Here is a 26,339-nt window from a genome sequence, read left to right as displayed (position 1 = left end):
TCTAATTGGTGGGTGAAGAAACTGATGCCTAAAGAAATAAAAGATTTGCCCAAGGTCACACTTTTACAGAACCCGGATTTGAACCTAGTTCCCTCCTAGGTGCTCTTTGATTCCAGTACTCCATCACATCCCTAGTTAAGCAAGTGAAAGGGAGATATTTCCCTTTATTCTCATCACTCTCTGTGTGTCAGCATCTAGGTATTTTGATGACGTTTACCATGGGAATGTTTCAGATTGTTATTGTTGTCGAGTCGTTTCAGTCATGACCCTCTTTGGGGTTTTCTTGGCAAAGATACTGTAATGGTTTGCCATTTCCTTCTCCAGTTCATTTTACAGATGAGGAGATGAGGCAAACAGGATTAAGTGACTTGCCCAGGGTCACACAGCTAGTAAGTGTCTGAGGCTGGATTTAAACTGAGGAAGATGAGTCTTCCTGATTCCAAGCCCAGTGCTCTAACTACTGCACCACCTACCTGCCCAACTTCTCAGATTCGTGGAAAGAAAAGCATTTGGAGCATTTAATACCTTTGTTCCTTAGTACAAAATTCAATTCTATATAGGGTTGTGATGGTATACAAGATCCTAGCTCTCCGTTCTCTGCCTTGTCAGTTGGGGGAGGGTAGTATCATCTAACCACTCCTCTTTCTCCTCTTCCCTTAAAAAAAAAAAACAACCAACCAACAGATGTGTGTGAGGTGGGGTGGGCTATGCCAATCATGAGGTCATGGGAGAACCACCCCCAGTCTGGAAATGGAGTCCCAGACCTGGTAGCTTTGATTTCATATGCTTAGCAATAAGTGAAAAAGCTGTTTTGATTCCAGCACAAATACACAAACAGGAAGGAAGAATTGTTCAGTAAAGCAGATGGTCTCTGAGGAATGTGACCCGTAATGCTAGCTTGCTGTGAATGAAAGCAATGTAGTCTTTGTTTGTTTTAGACTGGGCTGACTTATACCTTGCAGTCATTATCCCTGAACAACTTCAGCTTTCTAAGCAAAATGGATCAGGCTAATACCCAAGCCTTAATCTTCCATTTTTGTGGTTTTTTTCCTTCTTACATAACCAGTGCTTTGATGGAGAAAAAAAGTAGCAGCCACATTTAATATTTTGAAAATGTATGATAATATTAGAGTAACAGCAGAGAATCAAGGGTTTTGATTGAAAACAGCTTAGTCTTTCTTCCTTGATCCCCCAAATGAATGAACTAAGCAACATAGTATGTGGGACAGAGTACAGAATTTGGAGTCAGAGAACATAGGTTCAAGGTCAAGCTACTTACTAGCTCAATGAACTTGAGCAAATCACTTGTACTGAGCCTCATTTTTCTCTGCTGAACAATGAGAGCCTTGGAAAAGAGCATCTCCAAAGTCCCTCCCATCTCTGGAGCTAGGATCCAAAATAGAATGAAGACCAAATGCCAAAATTATTTCCCTGTCATAAATTAGGCTTCATTAGAAATTGCATTAATCAATCAACCAACAGCACTTATTAAACCTCTACCGTGTGCTGGTCAGCACACTAGGAACTGGGGAGCAAAAAACATAAGTGAAATAGTCCTTGGCCTCGAAGAACTTTCCTCATTAGTGTAACTAGATTACTAAATCATTATTCTTAGTTTCATAGGTTTTATATCAAGAAAGAACCTGAAAGATTATCCAGACAACCACCTTTGTTTTGCAGATGATGGAACTGAGGTCAATAAGTTTTTGCAATAGTTGTTCAGTCATTCAGTCATATCTGATTCTTCATGACCCCATGCCTATCAGGCTCTTCTGTCCTCCGCTATCTCCCAAAGTTTGTCCAAACTCATTCATGTTCATTGCTCCCATGACACTATCCATCTCATCCCGCCATCTTCCTTCCTTTTCACTTTCAATCTTTCCCAATTTCAGGGTCTTTTCCAATGAGTCTCATCTTCTCATTATGTGGACCAAGTATTTAAGCTTCAGCTTTAGTGTTTGCCTTTCCAGTCAATAGCCTGAATTAATTTGCAGTATTAGATTGAGACCTTTTTTTTGACTTGGCCATTGAGGGAATTTGTTCTGTTTGTCTGTACATGTTTGTAATGGGTTTTGTTTTTCTCACCAACAAGGTGAGTGGTGGGAAACAGGAAGGAAAGAATGTGGACCTAAATATAAAATAAAATTGAATTTTAAAAAAATTATTACATCAGTGTTCTGATACCATATTGATAATAGCTAACATGAATATAGTACTTTAAAGTTCACAAAGTGTTTTATAAGATTATCTCACTTTATCCTCACAGCAACCCTGGGATGTAGGTGCTATTATTATCCCCATTTTAGAGATGAGGAAACTGAGGCAGAGGAAGGTTAGGCGATTCTTACAGGGTCACACAACAGGAAGTGTCTGAGGTCACATTTAAACTCAGGTCTTCCACTGTCCCACCTAGCTGCCTCATCATTAGGCTAAAAACTAGCTTCATGATCCTGGACAAGTCTTTAACCTCTTTCTGTCTCAGTTTCCTCATCGTAAAGTGGGGATGATAATACCTCCCAGGGTTGTTGTGAGGATCCAGTGAGACAATATGGTTAATACTCTTTGCCAAACTTAAATGCTAGTTAGTTTATTATATTTTTTTCTGTAGACGCCATAGCTCCCAACACACTATGAGTTCATCGAGGGCAGGGTTCATCTGTCTTTGTAACTCTAGCACCTAGCACAATACCTTGCACAAAGTAAGCAATTAAGAAAATACTTATTGAATTGACCTGAATACCTTGAAGGTCAAGTCACTTCCCCTCCGTGGACTCTGTTTTCCTCATCTGAAAAATTAGAGGATTGGAGTAGATGATCCCTTTCCAGATTGAAAATGCTATTATCCCATAAAGCAATTGTTTCCCTCTTATTTCTACCAGGATGATGTCACATTTTCCTAAAAGAGTTTTCCTCATCAAAACAAAACAAAACAAAACAAATTCCTTTTAAAAAACACAAGAGGACCTGGTTACTGCTACAGTCATTCAAAGTTAACTAAAGTCCCCATTACTTATCCCCTGCTTCTACAGTCACAGTTGCCCAGGCCATTGGCATATGTTGGCACATGCCCCAGTCATTGGTATATCTAGGCCAATCTAGAACTAGAGTGAAAAGGACCAGAGGGGAAAAGTTTATACTACTGCCTAGAAGCACAGATATATCTGTCTACACAGCACCCCCATAAGTCAAAGATAAACCAATGGAGAGATCACCCCACTACTAAGACATCAAATCAAGCTATTGTTTAGGCACATGAGATGAGGCAAGAGTGTGTGCTATATATCAGCCATACAATCAATCGCCCTCAGTCCCAGGGTATCAAGTCAAGAAGTCAACAAGCTTTTGTTGAGTATTTACAGTGTTCCAGGTACCACCACATGCCCTGAAGACACAAAGAAATGCAAAAACACAGTCTTGCCCTCAAGGAGCTTGAATTGTAATGGAGGAGACAATATTCAAACAACTATGTGCGAACAACATATACACAGGGCAATTGGAGGTAATCTCAGAGGAAAAGCACTGAGGGAACCTGGGAAAGGCATCTTTCAGAAGGTAGGATTTCAGCTGAAACTTGAAGGACCCCAAGGTCGAGACTAGAGAGTCAGACATGAGGGACAAGCAATGAAAAGCCACAGGTACACAGTGGCCTAGATGTCATCAGAGCATTTGATGTCTTGGAGATGATTCACAGAACTCCAGTGATGCTGGCCTCCTGGCTGTTCCACCAACAAAACACTCCATCTCTTATATCCAGGCATTCTCTCTAGCTGTCCTCTATGTCCCTCCTCCACTCTGACTACTGACCTCCTTGGCTTCCTTTAAGTGCCAACTAAAACCTCATCTTCTTCAGGAAGCCTTCTCTGAACCCTCTTAATTCCAGTGGTAATGATTTTCTATTTATCCTGTATATAGCTTGCTTTGTATATATTTGTTGCATGTTGTCTCTCATTTAGACTATAAGCTCCTTGAGGGCAGACACTGTCTTTTGACTCCTTTTGTATCCTTATCACTTAGCACAATGCCTGGCACATAGACAGCACTTGATAAATGTTGATTGATTGATTGATTGATTGATTGACTGATTGATTGAACTACCTAAATCTTGACTTCATTCTAACACCTTTTCCAAAGATCCATTTGTTTGGTGCTATTTTTTGCATCAACTCCATATGTTCAAGTCGTCTTTGATAATATGCCAAATCCTATTAATACAACCACCATCAGTCCCTCTGATAGTCTTTGGATCTCCTGCAGTTTTGATTTTTATGAGATCGTCTTCCATGATTCACAGCTCTGTAGCATCACCAGGAAAATGTTATTGTTAGATAGACTTTGATGAGGTAGCAGTTTGAGGTCGTTGAAGGAGCTATGCAGTTTCCCAAATGATGAAGAAAGGGATATTGAAAGTTTTTCAAAGGAAAAATCCATAGGATTTGGTTGTTCATTGTATTTGGGGGAGGCTAGGCAGAAGATAATCAAATGTTTCTGATAAATTCCAATTATTTGATTGGAATAAAAAATACCCAAGAAAATAGCTCACAAGAATCACTTTTCCATCCTGTGGAAAGAGGACACCCTCTGATGAGACACCCATGATGGAGGTAGCTTGGAAACACTTGTTCAGGCTCGTGGCAGCTTAGGCCATATGGCCTAAAGAAAGGAAGGGGCCCAGAGGTGAACTTAGGTTCAAAGAATGGAGAAACCAACTTCACAAATAAGAATAGTTGGCCTGTGTAAGCCAACATAAGTGGCTAGGAAAACTACTTCAAACCAACCGAGAGAACTAAGAGTAGGAAAAGACATTTTCCCCCACCCTCACTAAAAAAAAAAAAAAGATGAAGGGAATAACTTAAAGTTACCTGAAGTCTGAAATTCAAGAAGAGAAAATGTGGGAAATTACGATAGAAAAGAATCTTCCTTCTCCAGGTACAGAAGACAAATCTGTCTTCCAGGTCATGGATCCTTGGGGTCCCTCCCAACTCTGAAATGCTACGATCATAAATCTCACACTCGCTATATGAAGGCACTAATAAAACTCCTTCCTGAGGCTTCTAACAAAGTGGGTATTTAAGAAGAAGAAGAAAGCCCTGTACAGTGCAGGGTTTTTTTCTTACAGTATGGAAAAGATGCTCACGTGGAAGTCTGTCTGAGTCATGGGTTTAAATAGGTCAGTGCTGTTGAAGAAATGGAGCCTTTACCGATCCAGATAAATGTCCTCTTTAGCTCACCATGGTAAAAGCATTTTTCTGTATTTGTTCATGCTGTCTGCACAATGTACTCCTGCGAATCATTTTTATATATTTAGGAGTTTGTTTAATTCTGGCACACTGCAAAACCAGTGCATCCTTTAGAGCAAGAAAATTATGTCCATGTTTAAGGGGGAAAAAATCTCTCAAAATCAAGGATAAAAGTCCATGCATGAAAATAATGCCCAGATCTGGCTGCCTGAGAGCACAGATGTGTGGGTTAAGAGCAAAATGTTGGGGTTGGGTTTGGGTGTTTTAATTAATCCAAGCAAGTTTATAATCCAGTGCCAGAATGAAGCCTCTGAACCTGCCAATTTTTTTTTTGGCCCTAGTTGTATTAATAACTATTTCAATCATTCCTCCTCATTGTTTCTCTGGCTAGGTTGAAAACTTGCTCAACACTAGGAACACCCCATACACTCAAAGGCCTCCCACTCCATTAGACTTCTAGTTCTTCAAGAGCCGGGATTGTCTTTTGCCTCTCTTTGTAGCCCCAGCACTTAGCACATTGCCTGGCACACAGCAGGTGCTTACTAAATGCTTACTGATATGAATCTTACAACTCTGAGAATGATCAGAGAAATAACAGTGATCTGCATTTTCCATTATGCACAAATATACACTATATATATACATATATATACATATATATACATATATATACATATATATATGATATATACATACATATTTAAAGTCATCCTTCATATTTGTAGGTAATTTGATCATAGTTGCTCTTTCTATTTGTGCATGACTAATAGAGTTCTCTCACCATATTTAAAATAGATTATTAAAGACAGGGGCATGCTGGAGCAAGCTCAAACTGGCTCTGGAGAGCTGGTTGTTAAATTTTCAGTGTGAGCATTTACAGCTTGGGAATTGACAAATGCTGCAAACCAGAGCTTGATTTATTGTTTTGTTGCTGGTCTAGACTTTAGAATGTGATAGAAAAAATGTCAATATTGCAGATTAAACTTAAAAAGTGTGTTTGTTGTCTGGTCTCAGACATTTACTAGTTGTGTGACCCTGGACAAGTAACTTAACCCCATTACTTTAAAAAAAAAAGACTGGGAAAGCAGGTTTGAATTTGGGGCAGGTTATAAAGGGCTTAAAAGGGGGAGGGACCATAGAGCACTGGCCCTGAAATCAGGAGGACCTGAGTTCAAATCTGGCCATAGACATTTACTAGCTCTGTGATTCTGGGCAAATTACTTAACCCCAATTGTCTTCCCCTGAAAAAAAAAAATGTGTTTGTGCTCTTTCATTTCTCCTGGAGAGCCTGGTTGTAAACATTTTGGTTCTAGACCCATTGAGTGAGGTGCCACAGTGGTACATTCAATTAAGAAAACCAAATATAAGAAATTCTTCAGCATTTTCAAACATTTTTGAATAACTTATTTTTAGGAAATAGTTGTGATTTGCATATACTTACTTTGTAGTAAAAGTTTGAACCTAGATCTTGAAATAGCAAGGGCAGAAAAAGATTCAGAGAGAGAATATTTTTGGTTCCCCAGAAAACTTTGCCATCAGCCAGTGGGCTGGAGATTTTACTAGGTTTTCTGTGAGGAAATGAGCTAGGTATAATGAGATGATTCAGACAGTTATTGGCAAACATCTGAGATACAGTAAACATAATATCAGATTGGTAGTGTTGGAGAAGGGGCAGTAGGTTTGAATAGAATTTCAAAAGGTAGCCCACTCAAAAATGAAAGCACTTAGGAGCCTTGGAAGTGAACCTCAAAAAATAACTGAAAATAGATTATAGTTCAGCCTGGGGAAGGGAAAAATGTTAAGGACAAGCAAAAATATGAAGGAATTACTAGCATTCACTGGGGGAAATGAATAGAAATGAGGACATTTAATCCTCATTTAATCTCACTATGAGGCCCCTTGGTATGTGAGGCTAATAATAGCTTTCATTTATATAGCATTTAACAATTCACATGCATTTTGTCATCTGATTTGCACAACTCTATGGCATAGGTTGGCAGGTGTTACTGTCCCCATTTCGTAGATGAGTCTCAGAAGGGTAAAGCCACTTGTCCAAATTCATATACCAAGTAAGTGGTAGATCCAAAAGAAGAACCCACTTGTTCTGGTTTCTGATCTAATGCACTTAATTCATAGCTGGCTTTCCTTTTGATTTAGCCAGAAAACTGGAGGCAGACAGGGGTAGGGAGGCTGGAAACCACCATATCGGGAGCTGTTAGATCCTGGTAATTAACTGCAGTGGTCTATTATAATTCAATTTTAATTTGATGCAGTAAACATATTTAACATGCAGTAGCTACTAAGAAATTAAAGACTTGGAGGAAAGATAAAAGAGAATAGCTTTCCCCCCCTACTACCATCAAGGCTAATCATTTACCTCCTAACTATCCATACTTTCCCAATTAAATCCCACAGTTCCCTAAATAACTGCACAACATTCTTCTCTAAGATGTTGGATCAAAGGTGCTAAAATTGAATCCTCTACAATCTTAATATATCTTGAGAGCTGGGAATTTTATACCTGAATCCCTGATAAACCCAGAGACACTGTCTATATTACTGAGATTTATCTTGGCTTCTTATCTAGAAGAGGGTCTCAGTGCTCTTTTACACTCCAAATGAATTCATGATGAGGGCACCTGTTGCTGGTCTATGATCTTTGAACATTCAGAAAGAATGAAAAATACACAGGCACTTAACAGAAATAGGCAAAACAAAAAACCGTTCTCCAAGTGGTCAAAGGATATGGAAAAAAGAACTTTCTCAAAAGGATTGAAAACATTTAACAACCTTATGAAAGGATGCTCCAAATCAGTAATATTAAAAATGCAAATCAAGACCTCAAGATCAACAAATTGGCAAAGATGACAAAAGATGAGTATAGTCAGTGTTGGAGAGATTTTGGAAAGACAGGCACATTAATGTACTGTTGGTAGAGCAGTGAACTTGTCCAACCATTCTGGTACCTCCTGATCTCAGAATGGCTAAACAAATTATAATACATGAAGGCAATAGAATATTACCATACTGTAAGAAACAATAAGCATGCTGATTACAGAGAACTTTGGGAAGACACATAAACTAATGCAAATTGAAATAAGACCAGGAAAACAATATGGGGTGTCATAAAAGTCTTAGCGCAGTTTTAAGTTTAATTTCATAAGTATAAATGCCACAAATTCACCAAAAAAATTAGTTATTAGTATGTCAGAATTTAAAAAAAAACATTTAGTTATTTTAATTTTAAAATATTGATATGTTTTATTAAAATTCAACATAACCATGATCTTGTGCCATATATTGCTCTGGTTTATTTTCAAACTTTGTGAAAATTTTCATTAACTGCTGCTCAGTGATTGAAAAGATTCCATTTGTAATCCCAGCCTGGAGATCATCCAAAGAATGAAGTTTTGATGTATGCATTACCATTTCAATATGACCTCACAAGAAAAAGTCTAATGGAGATAGATCAGGTGACCAAGGTGGTCAAGCAAGAGGAACTCCTCTACTGATCCATTGGTCTGAGAAAGTGTCATCCAGAAAGTGTCACCAGCCATACATAATAAGAGGGTGCCTCATCTTGTTGAAAAAAATGATGTTATTTAATAATTTTCAAGTATTGCTAAGTAAAATTCACCACTAACTGCATATTCTTCAAAAAACAAAGGAGCAACATTGTAAGACTTCCTAATGGCTCACCAAACATTAACTTTGGGGGAGTCTCATGTTGCCAGACCTGCTAAGGTTTTCCTGCAGCCCTAATGTGCCATTTGTGATGGTTAACTTTGCCACTTAGGTGAAAGGTCAACTTGTCAGGAGCATCATTGGAATTTTCTATTTTTTTTTTACTTCATCAGCTAACAGAAGTCTAATTTTTGCATAGTAATCCTCTCTTTGTAGCATCCAAAAAAATGTAAACTTGTAAATATGCTTTTGAAGTTTCACTATTAGAATTCTATGCACTGTGGCTTTTGCATTGTTCAATTCAGTCAACACAGAACACCTTGATTTTGGGGGGATTCTGTTCAAATATATTCTCAATTTCAGCCACAGAATCTTCACTTGTTTAGCATCTCCCATATCTAGTCTTGTATGAAATGAACCGTTTTCTTGAATTTTTTTCACCAGTTACTAATTAAATTTCTGTAGGAATCCTCCTTCTTGTCATGGGAGGCAAATTTTGTTCTTACTGCTGTTGTGGACTTGAGTTCAGCTAACCAGAGAATGCAATTGACTTTTTTCTTCCATGTTTGCCATCTTCAAGACACTAAAACAAAAATTTTAATTTTATTATTCCAAATTCACAAGAATAAAAAAATCTAAATAATCAAACTTCAAAATATTTTTGTAAATTCATGTTATTTATATTTATGGAGCTATTAAAGCTTAATGCTGCGCTATGACTTTTGGTATACAGTATACATATAATTACAATCATGTCAAAGGAAAGAACAACAGTAAATAGTTGAAACTGAATGCTGCAAAATTATATTGGCCAAATTTGGCCCCATAGAAGAGTTAGAGGAAGTCACTTCCCCTGCTTCTTTGCAGAGGTGGAGGACTATGGCTATGGAACACTGCATACATCAGACATTTTCAATGTGTTGTTTAGTTTTTCCTCCCTTTTTTAATTATTTTAAAATTTCATAAGATAACTGTCTCTTATGGAAAATGTAGGAGATATAAAAACAAAAAAAAAATCCATTTTTTTAAAAAGAAGTCATACTAGGAGAAGTGCCATGAAATTGGAGATAGTCAAATATTATCCAGATTGTTTTATAAGAAAGGAAAAAATGTGGAATCTTCACACCATAGTCTGTGAACTTAACTTTGATTACTGGTACCAACTCTAGAACAAGGGATCCCAGCTGGGGTCTATGAACTTGTTTTTTTTTTTAATTTGAATAATTATATTTCAATATAATCAGTTTCCTTTGTAATCTTCTGAATTTTCTTTTATTCATTTAACAGTACAATTATGAAAAGAGGTTCATAGGTTTCACCAGGCTTCCAAAGGGTTCCATGACACACACAAAAAAAGTTAAGAACCCCTGCTTTGAAGCACATTATTAAAGAAATGGTTTGTGAGGCTTCAAAAAGGGAAGTGGCAGCCTAGCATGGCTTCATCAAATAGATGCTTAACTAAATATATGTTTGTTGAACTGCCATGCCAGCCTAACCTCATTCCCTTTTTTGACAGGGTTATTAGGTTGGTAGAGAAGGGGGATTCCATAGGCAAATGTAACTGAATTTAGCAAGACATTTGACAGCCTTCTTGTTGAAGTTGTGAGTTAATTGGAAAGATGTGGGCTAAATGATAACAGTTATTATTATTATTATTATTACTAATAGCTGGCATTTATATGATTCCTGGATGTGCCAGGCACCTTTTGATCCTCACAACCCTGGAAGTAAGTGCTATTGTTATTGCCATTTTACAGTTAAGGAAACTGAGGCAGAAAGTTTAAGTGATTTCCTACACAGTAAATATCTGAGGTTGGATTTTAATTCAGGTCTTTCCTGACTCCAGGTCCAATGCTTTATCCACTAGTTATAGAAATTTGGAATTCTTTGACCAAACCCAGAGAGTAGTCAATGGGCCAGTGTCATCTTGGAAGTAGGGCTCTAGTGGAGCATCCCTAGGGATATATATGTCCTTGACCCTATGCTAGTTTCATCAATGACTTGGATAAACATATGGCTCACATGTTTATGAAAGCTTGGTGAGATGGCGAACTTGGCTACAGTCAAGATCCCAAAAAGCTCTTGTTAGGCTAGAATGGTAAGTTGAATCTAACAGGGATGAATACAAAGCCTTTTATTTGGGCTTTAAAAAAAATAAATAAATAAAGGCTCTACAAGTATTTGATGCAACAGGCAGGGATTTTTAAAAATTATGAAAAAAATCTAGGAATTTTAGTAGATTGTAAACTCAGTATGAGCCAACAGTGTGTCCTGGCAGACAAAAAGTAAACTCACTCATATATTAAGAGAATCAATGAGGTGATAGTTTCCCTATATTCTACTTAGTTTGATGATATCTGGAGCATGGTGCTTGGTTCTGAAGTATGCCAAATTTTAAGAAATTCATACAAGCTGAGTTGTGTCCATCAGAAGTCATCTAGGATGGTGGGGAAGAATGGATGCCATGACCTACGCAGATTAGTTGAAGGAACTAGAAATGTTTTACCTGGGGACAGAAAGTTCAGAAGAAGAGCAAGATAGCTAATTTTAAGTTTTTCTAAGGCTGTTGAGTAGAGAGAGATTAGACTACATTTGGTCCCACAAGGCAGAATTAGCAACCACTGATGGACGTTACATTAAGGAGACTAAGTTCAATGAAAGAAAAACCTCCTGGCAATTCAAGATATCCAAAAGTAGAATGAGCTCCATCTGGGGTGGTGGATTCCTTCTCACTAGAGGATAGAGGGCAACTGGTCATCCTGTTCAGGTGCAAATTGGATGAGATGACTAGGTCATCTCTGAGGACCTTTCTAACTCTGAGATTATAGCTATCTGTTAAATATCTAGAGTATATGATGACAAACCAAGTCCAATTAAGTCAACAAACATTTATTAAGCACCTATGTACCAGATATGGTTCTAAGCACTGGGGATAAGAAAAGAAAAAAAAAACAGTTTCTGCTGAAGACCTGGGAGAATCCTACTCCTATTCCAACTGAATTGATTTGGGTTGGCACAAATCCACAGAACACCCAGAATGGCCCTTGCTTATGACTGGAGTAATTGGGTCATAGACCCATACACTTAGCAGGCTTTTCTGCTGTAGAGAACAGAGCTGGAGCAAATTGTGGGGTTTAAAATGGAACCAAAATGCTAGCTAGCTCTTCAAATTGTGTTCTGAATAACTGTGTTTCACTTGTCTCTTTCAGAATGTACTCATTGTGGAGGTAAGCTGACTTGTCCCCATCCAATTTTTGATAGTTGGCAGATTGTTATGGTGAGTTTTTAAATTAGCACTGGCTCCCCATCTCCACGTCGCTATTGGATTCCCATCATGTACTAGCTGTTACTTGGATTCCATAGAACAGGATAGTACACATCTAATTGCTGTCCTTAAATAGCTTAGCATCTCTCACAATTGCTCGGAACAAGAAGACTTGGATGCTAGAGTCAATTGATTTATTGATAGACAGTCTGAGTTCCACAGCTTCCCAGGTAGCCTTTACTTAACACTAATTATCCTCAGTTTTCTCAGTTTTTCTGTTTTAACAGTGGTAATAATATCCACCTTACCTGCCTAACAGAATTTCTGTTAGCACCAAATGAGGTAATGAATGTGAAAATGCATTGCAAATGATCAAATGTCATGCAAATGCAAGTTTCCATTATCTGGAAATTGATTAAATGGCTATTATGTGCTGCTACCAACCCTTGAGAGGTAATGGACTCAGATACAGATTGAGACTTTGGGGACATTTTCTTTTTGTTTTTTGGATTTTTTTTTTTTGCTAGGCAGTGGGGTTAAGTGACTTGCCCAGGGTCACACAGCTAGTAAATATTATGTGTCTGATGTCGGATTTGAACTCAGGTCCTTCTGACTCCAGGGCCAGTGCTCTACCTGCTGTGCCACCTAGCTGCCCCGACATTTTCAATTAGGAATTTGTTTTGTTTGACTGTACATGTTTGTAACAGAGGTATGGTTTTTCTTGCCTTCTCAGCTGAGGGGAAGAATAAGAGGGAAAAAATGTAGATCTGAAAATAAAATGTAATATAAAAGATAAAAATCATCGACAATGTGCAAGACACAATTTTTTTTTCAAAAAATTACTTTGCTTTTGGACCATGGGATTTAGGGCTGGAGAGTACTTTACAGATCATCTCTTCTAAGTCCTTCGTTTATAGATGAGAAAACTGAGAGCTAAAGGAGTTAAGTGACATGATTAAGGTCACATAGGTAGCAAATAGGCCACTTTATCCGTTTTCTAAGGGCTTTGACTTCTCTTGACTCATTTGATCTTTACAACAACTGTGTGAGTTGCTCAGCCATTTTCAGACTCTTTGTGATCCCATTTGGGTTTTCTCAGCAAGGATACTAGAGTGGTTTGCCATTTCCTTCTCCAGCTCCTTTTACAGATGAGGAAACTGAGGCAAACAGGGTTAAGTGACTTGCCTAGAGTCACACAGCTAGTAAGTGTCTGAAGCCAAATTTGAACTTGGGAAGATGAGTCTTCCTGACTCCAGGTTTTGCCATCTATCTACTGCGCCATCTGGCTGCCCCAGTATGATGTAGGCAAGATCATTTCTATTTTACAGCTGAAGAAATGCCTGTGTAGTCTCAGCCAGTTAGTGACAGGGAGGAGACCATCTTTAGTTGTCCTGATCTATATCTTGGCACTTGACCCAGATGGCTCCGGAGGAGACAGTGAGGCTGGTGACTTTGTGTAGTTCTGCCTCACTTAAATCCAATTCACTTGCAAGTCAATACATCACCTTTCTGATGTCATTGGTCCTCTTTGAGAATGAAAGACAAATAATCTAGAGACAGGGCCGAGGGAGCCCAAGTTTCCCTGTGTCTAAGCTTGTGCTCTCTCTCCCACATCCTCTCCCATCTAAGACAGCTTCCAGAGTTCCAGAGAGGCCATTCATCCATTGGACAGCTGAGATGGAACTTGCGGCACATCTGTCCAAAAAGGAAGAAAGTAGTCCTGTCTAGAGCGCGGGTTATTAACCCGAGATTTGCAAACTTTTTTTTTGGTCTCTTTGTTTTTGTTTTTGTTTTTGTAAAAATATTTTATCCTGTGGATTTTATTTTATGCATTTTAAAACATTATTTGGGGGAAAAAAAGACCCATAGGCTTTACCAGATTGACTGTCAAAAGGGGTCCATGACACGAAAAAAATTAAATTAAATTAAATTAAATTAAGAATCCTTGGTCTAGGATAAGCATAGGCAGATATTTTCAATGAACCACATATAGTTCCCAAATGAACTTTGTTGAGAAAGGATTCTCAGGGATTGCCCTATGATTGCTTATATAGGTCACATGTATATAGGCCTGTTATTTTTCAACAAAACTTGTGAAGTGTCCTCCATTCAAAAAAGTTACTCAACCCCGGCTGCTGGGATATAAATCTTTTGTTTCACCGCTCAGCAGCTGGTTTTTTCTTTTTGTTCATTTTGTTTGTTTGTTCATTTTTTAAGTTTCTGTGGCCTCCTTTGCTTTAATTGTGCCTCAAGTCATCCTCTGTGATGATCCCCAGCCAAGTGCAGTTGTGCCCACCCACCCCCACCTCTCAGTTCACTGCCTGTAACCAGCTGCTTTCCAGACCTTTAGCTTCTTTAGTCACTGAATCCCTCCCTAAATGGGGCTGAGGAGGTGGGGGAGGTGTTTATATTTTAAGGTTATTCAAATGTAAAAAGTATGTCCATGAAAATTCATGTGCATTGTATTGTGTCCCATAACCTCCAGGCCAAATTTAGCCCTTGAAAATATACTCACAGCTCCAATTCTAATCAGAGGGAAACCACACATGCATATCCAAAGATTGAATTTAGCCCTGCAAGCTAACAGCCAAAGGCTTCAAAGAGTAGCTTCGTCAATACTCAGCTCCCTGGGAGAAGTAAAAGCCTTGAAATAAGTGGTCCAGCCAGCTCCCCACCCTCCCGCTCTCTTGATAATATTCCTAATCAAGGCACATTGTTATCGGGAAGATTGATGTTGAATGTATCTATGTCCTTTTCACAAAGGATGTTGTTGGAACTGGGAGGACCATGAAATCTCTGCTTGGCAAAATAAAAAAATACAAGCCCAACATGATTAAAGTGGCAAGGTAAGTCTGAAATTCACAAAGTCTCTTCTTTCTCATTTTAAAAAGTAAACCAAGGCGCATTCACAGAGTATGGATGTCTTACATGATCCTTTGTTTCAGGGAGACCTGTGATTGGCCACAAATAAAAAAAAAGTGGTCCCCTTGGCTCCTAGGCTAATAATGAGGCAAGGGAAGGGAAAACATTATTCTGTACCTTCTGGAGCCCTCTTCTACCCACCACTCACTCTTTGGCCCTTTCTAGGAGTAGCTTAGATGAGCCCCAGAGATAGTACCCTACTTACTTCTTTAATCGGAGAGATAGTTGTCATGGTACAAGAAATTGCAATAATTCCAAGAATGAAAGCAACATTCTTATGACTCCAAGATGACCATGGTAATTCAGTAGGTCCTCAGGTGTGGGGTGGCAGGAAATGCATCTTAAAGATTCTGAATAATATAATATAATAATAATAATATATAATATAATGAAATAATAATTCTATTATTATAATAATATATAATATTACAATAAGTCCATCCAAAGAGATGTTATTTCAGCTACTTATAACATAGTACCTCTTTCTAATTGTAGTTTGTTGGTGAAGAGAACTCCCAGAAGTGATGGCTTTCAGCCTGACTGTAAGTACTCTTCCTGAGAATCTTTTGACTATCAGTCAGTGATATTCTATGTTCATGTTCCAGCAGAAACCGTGTAGGACTGGCAGAACCACTATGTCCCTCTGATGGCTCCAGCTGCCTAGCAGGGAGAATGGGCCCACAATCTGATGATGGGGGATCCTTTCAGTGGCAGATTCCCAGTTTGCACGTCTCTGTCTTTGTGGGGGTTGTTGAACTTGGTTATTTATCACTGTTCTTGGCTTTACATCATGACTTTGTTCCAAAGAAGCCATGTGATAATAACTCAAATGATTGCAATGGCCCACTCCTTCTAAGATCTTCCTTGGGGTGGAATGCTGCCTGTCTGAACAGGACAGACTAGAGCCACCCTCTTCAATTATTGTCTCCACTGATCATCCATGAGAAAAAAAAGTATAAATATGGGAAGGTTTGCTCAAATGGCCATTCAGGAACTATTTCAAAACAAAATTAATATTGGTAAAGTATCATTTGACTATATTTTGATAACTCCTCCTAGATTTGGCCAATTATTAAAAATTGCATGAAATCAGGAATAGGGAAAAAAAAACTCTCAAAAGCACCCTCACAGGCCTTGGCTCTCAGAACACGCTATCCAGGAGGTGAACTTTCTCTTCACAGAATGCAACTCTCCAATTCTTCCACAAGTTACAGGCAGGTCAGAAGCCTGAAAAAATAAACCTACAGTCCAGTGATTTATTATATTATCTGTAGAAGTGACCCTTTTTTCCCTCAGTTGCATGGTATCTGGAATGTCATATAATACAAAATGGCCATGAATTGATTTTCCTAAGTTACGTTTGCCATGAAGTCCTGAAATAATTTGGCTGAGGTTTTGGTCAGCAAGCTGAATAAACATTAGAGCAAGGGAAGTACGGTATGGATGGGGAACATGCCAATGACATCAAGTGACTCCCTTTATACCAAAAACAATTTTTTTTTCCAAGACTAAAACATTTTCTTATTTACATGCTAGCAAAAATAACTAGAGTTTCTGGAAAAAAAAATGATCATATAGCATTCTAATTCAGTAAGCACTGATTAAGAGCATGCTGAGCCTTATGCCAAATATCTAGCATGGTGTCTGGCGTACAGGTGGTACTTAATAAATGCTTGTTGGTTGATTGATTCATACAAAAATCAATAAGACTTGCACCTTACTATCAGGATTTTTAGAGAATAATAGGCAACGTATACACTTATGATTTTAGTACAAAATAGACTACGAGGGGTGCATAAGAAAAGTGCAAACAAGTGAATATGAAAGATCTGACTATGTCCAGATGGGTATTAGGGAGGTAGCAGATCAGTGAAGGTTTCCTGAGAAAGATGACATTTGAGCTAGGCCTTGAAGGATGGGTTTCAGCAGGTTGAGACAGGGGATGAAGGCATTCCATGTGGCTGGAATAGTGTGACCAAAGACAAGAAGGTGAGAGAGCTCAGAATGCTTATGGAATGATGAAAAGCCTTGTTTGGCTGAAGTATGGGATGCAAGATGAAAAATAGCACGGTGAAAAGTTGTGATTGGCAGGTTGATTGACAGATTACTACCTTAAGGTGGATGGCTTTCAATCCTGGGCTAGGAATCTGGCTTTTTTTTTTTTTGTAGGTCATTTGATAGCTGGCATTTATAATGCACTTGAGGTGCTATTATTATGACCATTTTACACATGAGGAAACTAAGACTAAAACAAATAAAGTTACTTGCCCAGGGTCACACAGCTATTATGTGTCTGAGCCAGGATTTGAACTCAGGTCTTTTTGATTCCAAGTCCAGTACCCTATCCACTGTACTACCTCAACAACTCATGCAGTCAATTTAGAGCCACTGGAAGGTTTCAAGCAGTGGTCTGACATGCTCAGATCTGTGCATTAGTAAGATTGTTAATGTTTATCCTTATGTACTCCTCCTCCCAGGTTGCAATGCAGAGCTGCATGCTTACTTAGGGTCAGTAGCAATGGAGGAGACCTTGGGGATTCATTCCTACTTTCAGGCAAGACCATGGATATGTCACCTTCACAGAAGGAGATTCCACAACCCAGATCTGAGTGACCCAACCTGGTGTCTAATCACCTTCCCTGTCAGGAAATTCTTCCTATTCTCAACCTAAATCTCTCATGCTGCAGTTGAAGCTGGTTTCCTCTCGTCTTGACCTTTGGAGAGATAATGCACTAACTGCTACTCTGCTTATTAACCTCTTGCCTACTTGCAGACCCTTATGAACCCCATGCTCAGAATTCCCTTCTTCAGGCTGAATCTTCCCATTTCCTTTGACCTTGCTCCAGCAGAGTTGGTTTTCCTCCACCTGGGTGGCTCTCCCCTGAATCCGACCAAGTACAATGGCAGGATTACCTCCCAGTTGCTGCATTCCAGCCTCTTCTCGATGCATGCAGTATTCCAAGAATCATGGCTGCCATTTGTAGAGCCATCAGAGCTGTAAGGATGCGTTCACTGACATTACTTAATTTGATGGTGTTTGCTTTTTTCACAGCATTACATGAGAAAACTCATGTCTGGCTTGTTATTCACCAAGGCGCTTGGCTCTTTCTTGACTCTATTTGTTCAGAGAAATTCTTCAATACGATTTTGCTTGCAAAGTATACCGTGTCACCTAAGCCCTTATTGAACTGCATCCAGGCCTGTGTATTCCGTATCATTTCACTAGCTTGCTTCTGGCCAAATGAATAAATGGATACAGAATGAATTCACAAAGCCCTGTTAGCTCAGAGATTTGTACTTATCTTGTCTTTTTTTTTCCTACTAAGACACTGGATTTGAGATTCCAGATTTATTTGTGGTGGGCTACGCCTTAGACTACAATGAATACTTCAGAGATCTCAACGTAAGTCTTTTGATGCTAACCTACTGAGAATGTCTAGATTCAGTTCCATTTATCAGAGATGTTTTGAAAAGCATCACAAAAATGAGAGATACCATGGCATGATGGGTAAAGAGGTTGGTGTTAGAGTCAGGGAGATTTGGGTTCAAGTGTTATTTTGCCACATATTAACTCTATAACTATGCTTAAGTCATTTGGATAAGCCCCCGGGAAACAACAACAAGAAGAAGAATAATTCGGCAAGTATTTATTAAGCATCTGCTATGTGTCAAGTACTGTACTAAGCATTGGACACACCAAAAAAAATGAAACTATAACAATAATAACACTAATAATGATGATGATGACACCTGGTTATATAGTGCCTTAAGGTTTTCAAAGTACTTTGCACACATAATTTCATTTGGTCATTACAACAATTTTATGTAGGAGATGCTATTATTTTCACTATTTTATAGTTGAGGAAACTGAGGCTTAAAAGTTAAGTGACTTGCCCATGGACATTCCAGTAGTAAGTATTAGATGCAGGATTTTGAATCCAACTTTTTTCAACTCTGAATTCACCACATTGTCCATGTCCCCATACTGCCTCCAACATTCTAAGTTGCAGAGGAATTGCTTAAATGTATCAGTAAATGTAATTCCCACACTGGAAATTCCCCCATGCCAATGAAATCACAGGTCCAGATTTTTTAAAATGATTTTAAATGAAATAAATATATTTTGTCATCATATGCCCCTTACTTAGCAGTGTACCTGACATAAAATAGGCATTTAATAAATATTAATTGGGGGGCAGCTAGGTGGCGCAGTGGATAGAGCACCGGCCCCGGATTCAAGAGGATCTGAGTTCAAATCCAGCCTCAGACACATAACAGTTACTAGCTGTGTGACCCTGGGCAAGTCACTTAACCCCATTGCCTAACCAAAAAAATATATATATTGATTGATTGACTCCTTTTTTCCCCTAAGAAGCTCTAAAAATTTGCCAGATATTTTGTTTAGTTAATGAAAAGACAATCTGGGATAGAAAACTGATCTGAGTCAGGAAGACCTACATATTGGCTATGCGACTGAGCAAGTCACAGCCTCTTGGTGCCCCAGATAACTCTAAACCTATATGTTTCAGAGAGGATGTTGATCTACACTGGTAGGATTTCTCTCACTTGGCATTCCCTAAATATATGATGTTATGTTTTATATTATATTATATTATATTATATTATATTATATTATATTATTATATTATATTATATTATATTATATTATATTATATTATATTATGTTTATTATGTTGTGTTATGTTGTGTTGTGTTGTGTTGTATTGTATTGTATTATATTACATTACATTATATTAATTATATTATATTATATTATATTATATTATATTATATTATATTATATTATATTATGTTTATTATGTTATGTTGTGTTGTGTTGTGTTGTATTGTATTGTATTGTATTATATTACATTACATTATATTAATTATATTATATTATATTATATTATACTATATATTAATTATATTATATCATATGATATCATACGATATCATATCATATTATATTATATCATATTAATTATATCACATCACATCATGTTATATTTATTATGTTAATAAAAATCATAGGCCTAGAAAAAATACCAGAAATACAGGTATGCAGAAGTCATTATTATCTTCTTTTGACAGCTGGGCAGATAGGTACCCTGAGGTAAACTAGGGATTGGTGTGTTATCGCCCAATCCTTCTAGTCATATGCTCTGCCCTCAGGTTTATCATAATAACCAAGTTTCTTGAGCTCATGTCAATGGTGGGAATAACATGACATTTCCCTCCTGTCCTTAAGGCACATGCCATCCACCTAAGAAGGGTTGGAGTCTATGCTGTACTCAACATCATTATTTCCTATCAGGTGGGGGTCAGGAAGAGTAGATGTAGTATATTCACAGAGTGATACGTTCCATCTCCACCAGGGCTCTTCAAGATTCTGTTGTCAGAGTCCAGGACCGACTAGAAATCAAAGCTGCCAGAGTAGAGAACATTAATCATTTGGCAATTGAGTGATTCGCATATGCAGTTTTTGCACATATTTTTTAAAATGATGAATATTGATTGCTTATGTTTGCCACCTCTGTTATTTATGCCTAATTTATGTGTGCCTAATTTGTGTTAAAATCCTTTTATTTCAGCATATATGTGTGATCAGTGAACAAGGCAAAGAGAAATATCGAGTCTAAAGAAGTACGTTCTCACCACCTGAAAATCTGTGAATTTCCTCAACTCTCTAATTGTCCTATGCCTTTGACTACAATCAAGAAGCCTGTGTGTGTGTGTGTGTGTGTGTGAAAGTCAGCTTTGCAGGCATTTTCACGTATTAGGATATTAAAAAGTACTTTCACCTGAAAGCATTCTTTTCAGGGATCATAACACATCAAGAGGTATGTCTTTATCGTGAAATACATGGCATGCCATCTGCTTGGTTTGTTCCAAGTCAAACACTCCACCTGTGACTCACAACTTCTGTCTACCTTTATGCTCCCATGCTAGTCCTTTGGACTCACTGCTTTTCCCTGAAATGCCCCACCCCCACCTTCTAGTTGCTCAATTTATTTTATTTTATTTTTCCTTTAACAATGTCCTAGCTTCCCCCCCCCCCCCCGCCCCGCTTCTGGTCACAAACTGAGAGGTGAAACGTTTTTCTTGAGATCTGAGCCCATACAACTGGGAGGCACACACGTTCCTATGCCCAAAAGGAAGGAGAAAATAAAAAGGCAGTTTAATATATATTTATGTGTTTGCACATTTCTGACAGGCCATTATCATCCGCTTTGTCAAAACCTTTCAGAACCTCAGGGTATGCTGAATCTTAATGACACTATGAAATGAGCCTTTACAGAGCACTCTCGATTTGAACTTCTAGGATGTGACAGTGGCGTGTTGAGTATGCACGGACTTGCTCAACTGTGTTTAATACATTGAATTTTAATTAGAAAAAAACACAATGCCAGTGAGGCTTTCATTTCTAAGCCGTATCCCCTGATTTGAGTGGTCCATGAGCAAATGATCAGATCTGGGGTAGAGAGGACAGCTCCTTTCACATGCATATTTCCATACTTGGAGCTAATCAAGTAGAAGTCTTTGCTTATGTTGAAATTATTCCAATGCTAGTTTCAATTTTCCTCTCTTTTATATCCGAGGGTGAGCTTCCCCGCCCCTCCCTTCACAGTCTCTCTCTCTCTCTCTCTCTCTCTCTCTCTCTCTCTCTCTCTCTCTCTCTCTCTCTCTCTCTCTCTCTTTCTCTCTCTTTCACACACACACACACACACACACACACACACACACACACGTCATAAATGGGAATGCAAGAGGTCCGTTTAAATAAAAGAAATTCTTTTACGAAAATAGTAACAGCAAGCAAGGGATCACAAAAGGTGAGCTGACTTCACAACTTCTGCCATTTTTACAAGATTTTCCTAATTTACAGGGAAGTTTAATGGAAAAAAAGCTTTGGAGTGCCAATAGATCTTACACTGCTCTCCTTCACTTCCTGAAAGAAGCTGTCTCAGCAGAAATAACTGATTAGCCTTTGCTTTGTTCAGAACCCTATGGGGCATAGTATTGTTAAGCTCTGACTTCTTTTAAACTAATAAAGAATAAGAAAACTTGTTACATTTCTTAGCTGTTTATGATTTTTCCCATTCTGTGTTGTTGCTTTCATATATGATATATACAGACCAATATATATATACATATATTTTATATTATATATAAAGCTATTTTATATAATACATATTTATTATATACTTCATATTACATTTCTCCTCTATATTTTATATTTGTATCATGTGTTTTATATTTTATATAAATATATTATAATGTATTCATCTTCTATAACATACGGTATATTCTACATATTATGTTTATATCATGTGTTTTATATTTTATATAAATATATTATAATATGTCTCTTATATACATGAATGTATTATAGTCTACATTTTATATTTAAATCATGTGTTTTATATTTTTATATAAATATATTATAATATATATCTTATATAACATGTAAATATATTATATACATAGGTATATATGTACACACACATTTCCAACCTTTTTTTTAAAATGTATGTTTGGGTCAGTGGCCTATATTTCGGCATATACCCACTCTATGGCTTTATTTTCATTTTTTTTTCCAACCTGGATAAGCTCCAATGTATGCAATAGCCTAAGCAAAGGATGACTACAGAATACATTCTCCTCCTTCCTGGCCCTCCCTGCTGCTTCACTTTGTTTATATAAATATAGAATTTAGGTTGTAAAAGAAGATTTTTTTCCTGTGTATCCCTGTTCCAGTCGCAGAAGAAAACAAACCACACCCAACCATCCCAGGGGAGAAACCAGCAATGGGAATTCCTCCCAGTCCTGTGCTCTAGAAATATTTGTGTCTCCGTTATGGATTGATGGTGACCAGCTCATTTGGTCAATTTCATGGAATATCAGTAGGAGATATAAAATGGGACAGCTGTGTCAAAATAAATAGAATAAGTGTAATTATCCATAATGATGCCTCTTCATCAGCTGCCACGAGAGGACATAGAAGCACATTTCCTTTCCACTCCTGCATTTATTCATGGACACATCCATAAAGTATGCATTACCAAGACCTTATTTTATAAAGTACTTTTATATTAATCAATATTAATAAAGATCAAGGGGTCTGCAGTTTAATTAAAATTTAAAAGTTTTAATCAGTTTCATAAAATTAGTATTTTGGTTTGTAATTGTGAACATGGGAAGAAAGTAAAGGATGTAGATTTTATTTATATATATATAAAATATACGTGTTACATATGTGTGGGTATATATATCTACATATGCACATATTTGTATACATATATGAATATATAATCATATGCATATGTGTGCATGGCTGCAAATGTATACATTTACATATACATACCTGTATGGATATATAATCACACAAATTCAGGCATTTCTGGCGCTTTTTTCTATCTCCATCAATAGTCAGACAAAATCCTAAGAAGAAGCTAGGTGGCACAGAAGATAGAACACTGGACCTGGAGTCAGGAAGACCTGAATTTTAATACAGACCCAGACACTTACTAGCTGTGTGTGACCCTGGGCAAGTCATTTAACCTGTTTTGACTCAGTTTCTTCATCCGTAAAATGGGGAAGAATTGTTATAAAGATTAATCCCGGCACTTCGTAGGTACTATATAATTGCTTATTTCCCTTCCCTAGTAGATAGTGGACTAGCCCTAAAAGGAGGAAGATCTAAGTTCCAGGGCTGTTTCTGACAAGTACTGTGTAAATTAAGGCAGTTAGGTGGCACAGGAAGATTTATCTTCCTGAATGCAAATCTGGCCTCAGATACTTACTAGATGTGTGACCCTGGGCAAGTCTCCTAACCCTGTTTGCCTCAGTTTCCTCATCTGTTAAATGAGCTGGAGAATGAAATGGCAAGCCTCTCCAGTATCTTTGCCAAGAAAACTCTAAAAGAGATCACAAAGAGTCAGAAACAACTGAAATGATTCAACAATAACAAAACTAAATAAATCACATAATCTCTCAGCAACTCCCTAAAAACAGAAAGGACATACAGCTGCTAAAGAGTCTACAGACTCTTCAACAGGTCCCTTCAACAAGCCTTAATTATGTGTCTGCACTGGACTACCACCTTTACCATCTCATAGCTTACATTCCACAGTAAATTCCTTCTACCTAAGTAAACACAGGTAGTCCCTCCCACTGGAACCTAGGCTCTGATAGGTGAATTTTTACCTTACCATACTCGATCCAGGCCTCCATGTCACTTCCTGGCAATGTCCAAATCAAGCTTCCACAGAGATAACAGCTTCACCCCTTTCTAACTCTTTTCAAGCTCTTTAGGGCAGAGACTGTCTCGCTCGATTATATATTTATCCCCAGGACTTAGCACATGCTGTGTCTGACTCTTTATGACCACAAATGGGTTTGGTTTTTTTTTTTAGCAAAGATACAGAAGTGGTTTACCATTTCCTTCTCTAGTGGATTAAGGCAAACAGAGGTTAAGTGACTTGCCTAGGCCCACATAGCTAGTGAATGTTTGAGGGCACATTTGAACTCAGGTCTTCCTGAACTCCAGGCCTAGCGCTCTATCCACTGAGCTACCTAGCTGTCCTAGCACATAGTAAATACTTAATAAATGCTTTTTATTTCTTTTGTTAACAGGTCTAGACCTCCCTCCAAAACAAAAAACTAAGATTTGTTAGAATACAGTGCTTTACAAACCAAACATGCTAAATCTTATCAATTAATAGGTATTAATATTGCTGGTGTTGAATTCATTCACCAAAAAATTGGGGATGGGGACTGGACCTATGATTTCACTGATAGAAAAAAATTCATTGAGGAAACAGAACTAGGATTAAGGTTATGTTAATTATCAATGCAGGTCATCACCTTCTGTGCAATTTATAGTCTTAGAAAGTTATTGAGGGCAGAGGTGTCAAACACAGGGCCTTGCAACACTTCTGACCCAAACCAGATTAAAATGTAATTGGGAAATATTTAACAAAATAAATAATAATACAATTAAACATCTGTTGTTGTTCAGGCATAGCCGACTTTTTGTGACCCCATTTGGGGTTTTCTTGGCAAAGATACTGAAATGATTTGCCATTTCCTTCACCAGTATGTCCCAATTTTACAGATGAGGAAACTGAGGCAAACAGGGTTAAGCGACTTGCCCAGGATCATACAGCTTATAACTGTCTGAAACCGGAGTTGAACTCATGAAGATGAGTCTTCCTAACTCCAAGCTCAGTACTCTATTCACTGAGCCACTTACCTGCCCACAATACAACATAGGTAATATTAATACATGGTTTTCTAAGTCAATATGTTGCCCCTAGGAATTATCATATGTAGTGTAGTGCCCAAGATTTCTATCTCAGTTTAACACCACTTGTCTAGGGCATTGGGAGTTTCAGTGATATTCCTGGGGTCACACAAGCCAGTGGGGATCAGAAACAGAACATAGCCTCAGGTCTTTCTGCCACCAAAAAACCCAGAAAAGGCTGCTTGATTCATAGTATAATTTTTCAATTCCCTTGGCAAAATTAATATTGATAACAATTATGATGATGTCAATGGAAATGTCTAATATTTGTATTCCATTTGGGGATTATCAAAATCTAATGAACTGTATTATGATATGACATATTCTTCCACTGGGCAGCTTGGTGGCACAGGAGGTAGCTAGGTAGTGTGGTGGATAGCGCACCAGCCCTGGAGTTAGAAGGACCTGAGTTCTAATGTGGCCTCAGACGCTTATTAGCTATGTGACCCTGGGCAAGTCACTTAAGCCTGTTTGCCTCAGTTTCCTCATCTGTAAAATGAGTTGGAGAAGAAAATGGCAAACCAGTCTAGTATCTTCGCCAAGAAAATCTCCAAATGAGGTCATGAAAAGTTGGACACGATTGAAATGACCAAACAACTAATATTCTTCCACTGGAATGTAGTGTGGTAGGAAAAACACACTAGATTTGGAGTCACATGACTTGAAATAGAATTCTGGATCTGCTTATGTGACCTTGGATGAGTAACTTCATATCTCTCACCCTCAGTTCTCTCATCCATAAACTGAGAGGATTGGATCTATTACCTACGAAGTGTTCTTTTAGGGGTTTTATCTAAGCTATCAACTACTCATTTAAATCATATCACAGGACCAGACCACATGTTGTCCCTTGACACAGAATTACATATCATCAAAGCCTGACTGATGCAATATGGTCAGCCTATAAGGCAAGAATTAGTTTTGT

At 37.9% G+C, this 26,339-nt stretch overlaps 1 protein-coding gene across 1 annotated transcript in view; it reads left to right on the top strand.

Annotated features, from left to right (window-relative positions):
- PRTFDC1 (phosphoribosyl transferase domain containing 1) overlaps positions 1 to 22,181 on the top strand; it is a 98,254-nt gene extending 76,073 nt beyond the window's left edge. Inside the window, exons 5-10 of the mRNA XM_020978217.2 lie at positions 12,131 to 12,148; positions 14,950 to 15,032; positions 15,604 to 15,650; positions 18,435 to 18,511; positions 20,700 to 20,751; positions 21,995 to 22,181. Coding sequence (XP_020833876.1) covers positions 12,131 to 12,148; positions 14,950 to 15,032; positions 15,604 to 15,650; positions 18,435 to 18,511; positions 20,700 to 20,747 — 273 coding nt within the window. The 3' untranslated portion in view covers positions 20,748 to 20,751; positions 21,995 to 22,181. The remainder of the gene's footprint in view (positions 1 to 12,130; positions 12,149 to 14,949; positions 15,033 to 15,603; positions 15,651 to 18,434; positions 18,512 to 20,699; positions 20,752 to 21,994) is intronic.
- The last annotated feature ends 4,158 nt before the right edge of the window (positions 22,182 to 26,339 follow it).

The sequence above is a fragment of the Phascolarctos cinereus genome, unplaced genomic scaffold, assembly GCF_003287225.1.
Source record: "Phascolarctos cinereus isolate Bilbo 61053 unplaced genomic scaffold, phaCin_HiC Scaffold_1;HRSCAF=81, whole genome shotgun sequence".
Taxonomy (NCBI): Eukaryota; Metazoa; Chordata; class Mammalia; order Diprotodontia; family Phascolarctidae; genus Phascolarctos; species Phascolarctos cinereus.
The sequence above is the reverse complement of the archived record's forward strand: the minus strand, read 5'-3'. Positions and strand labels throughout refer to the sequence as shown.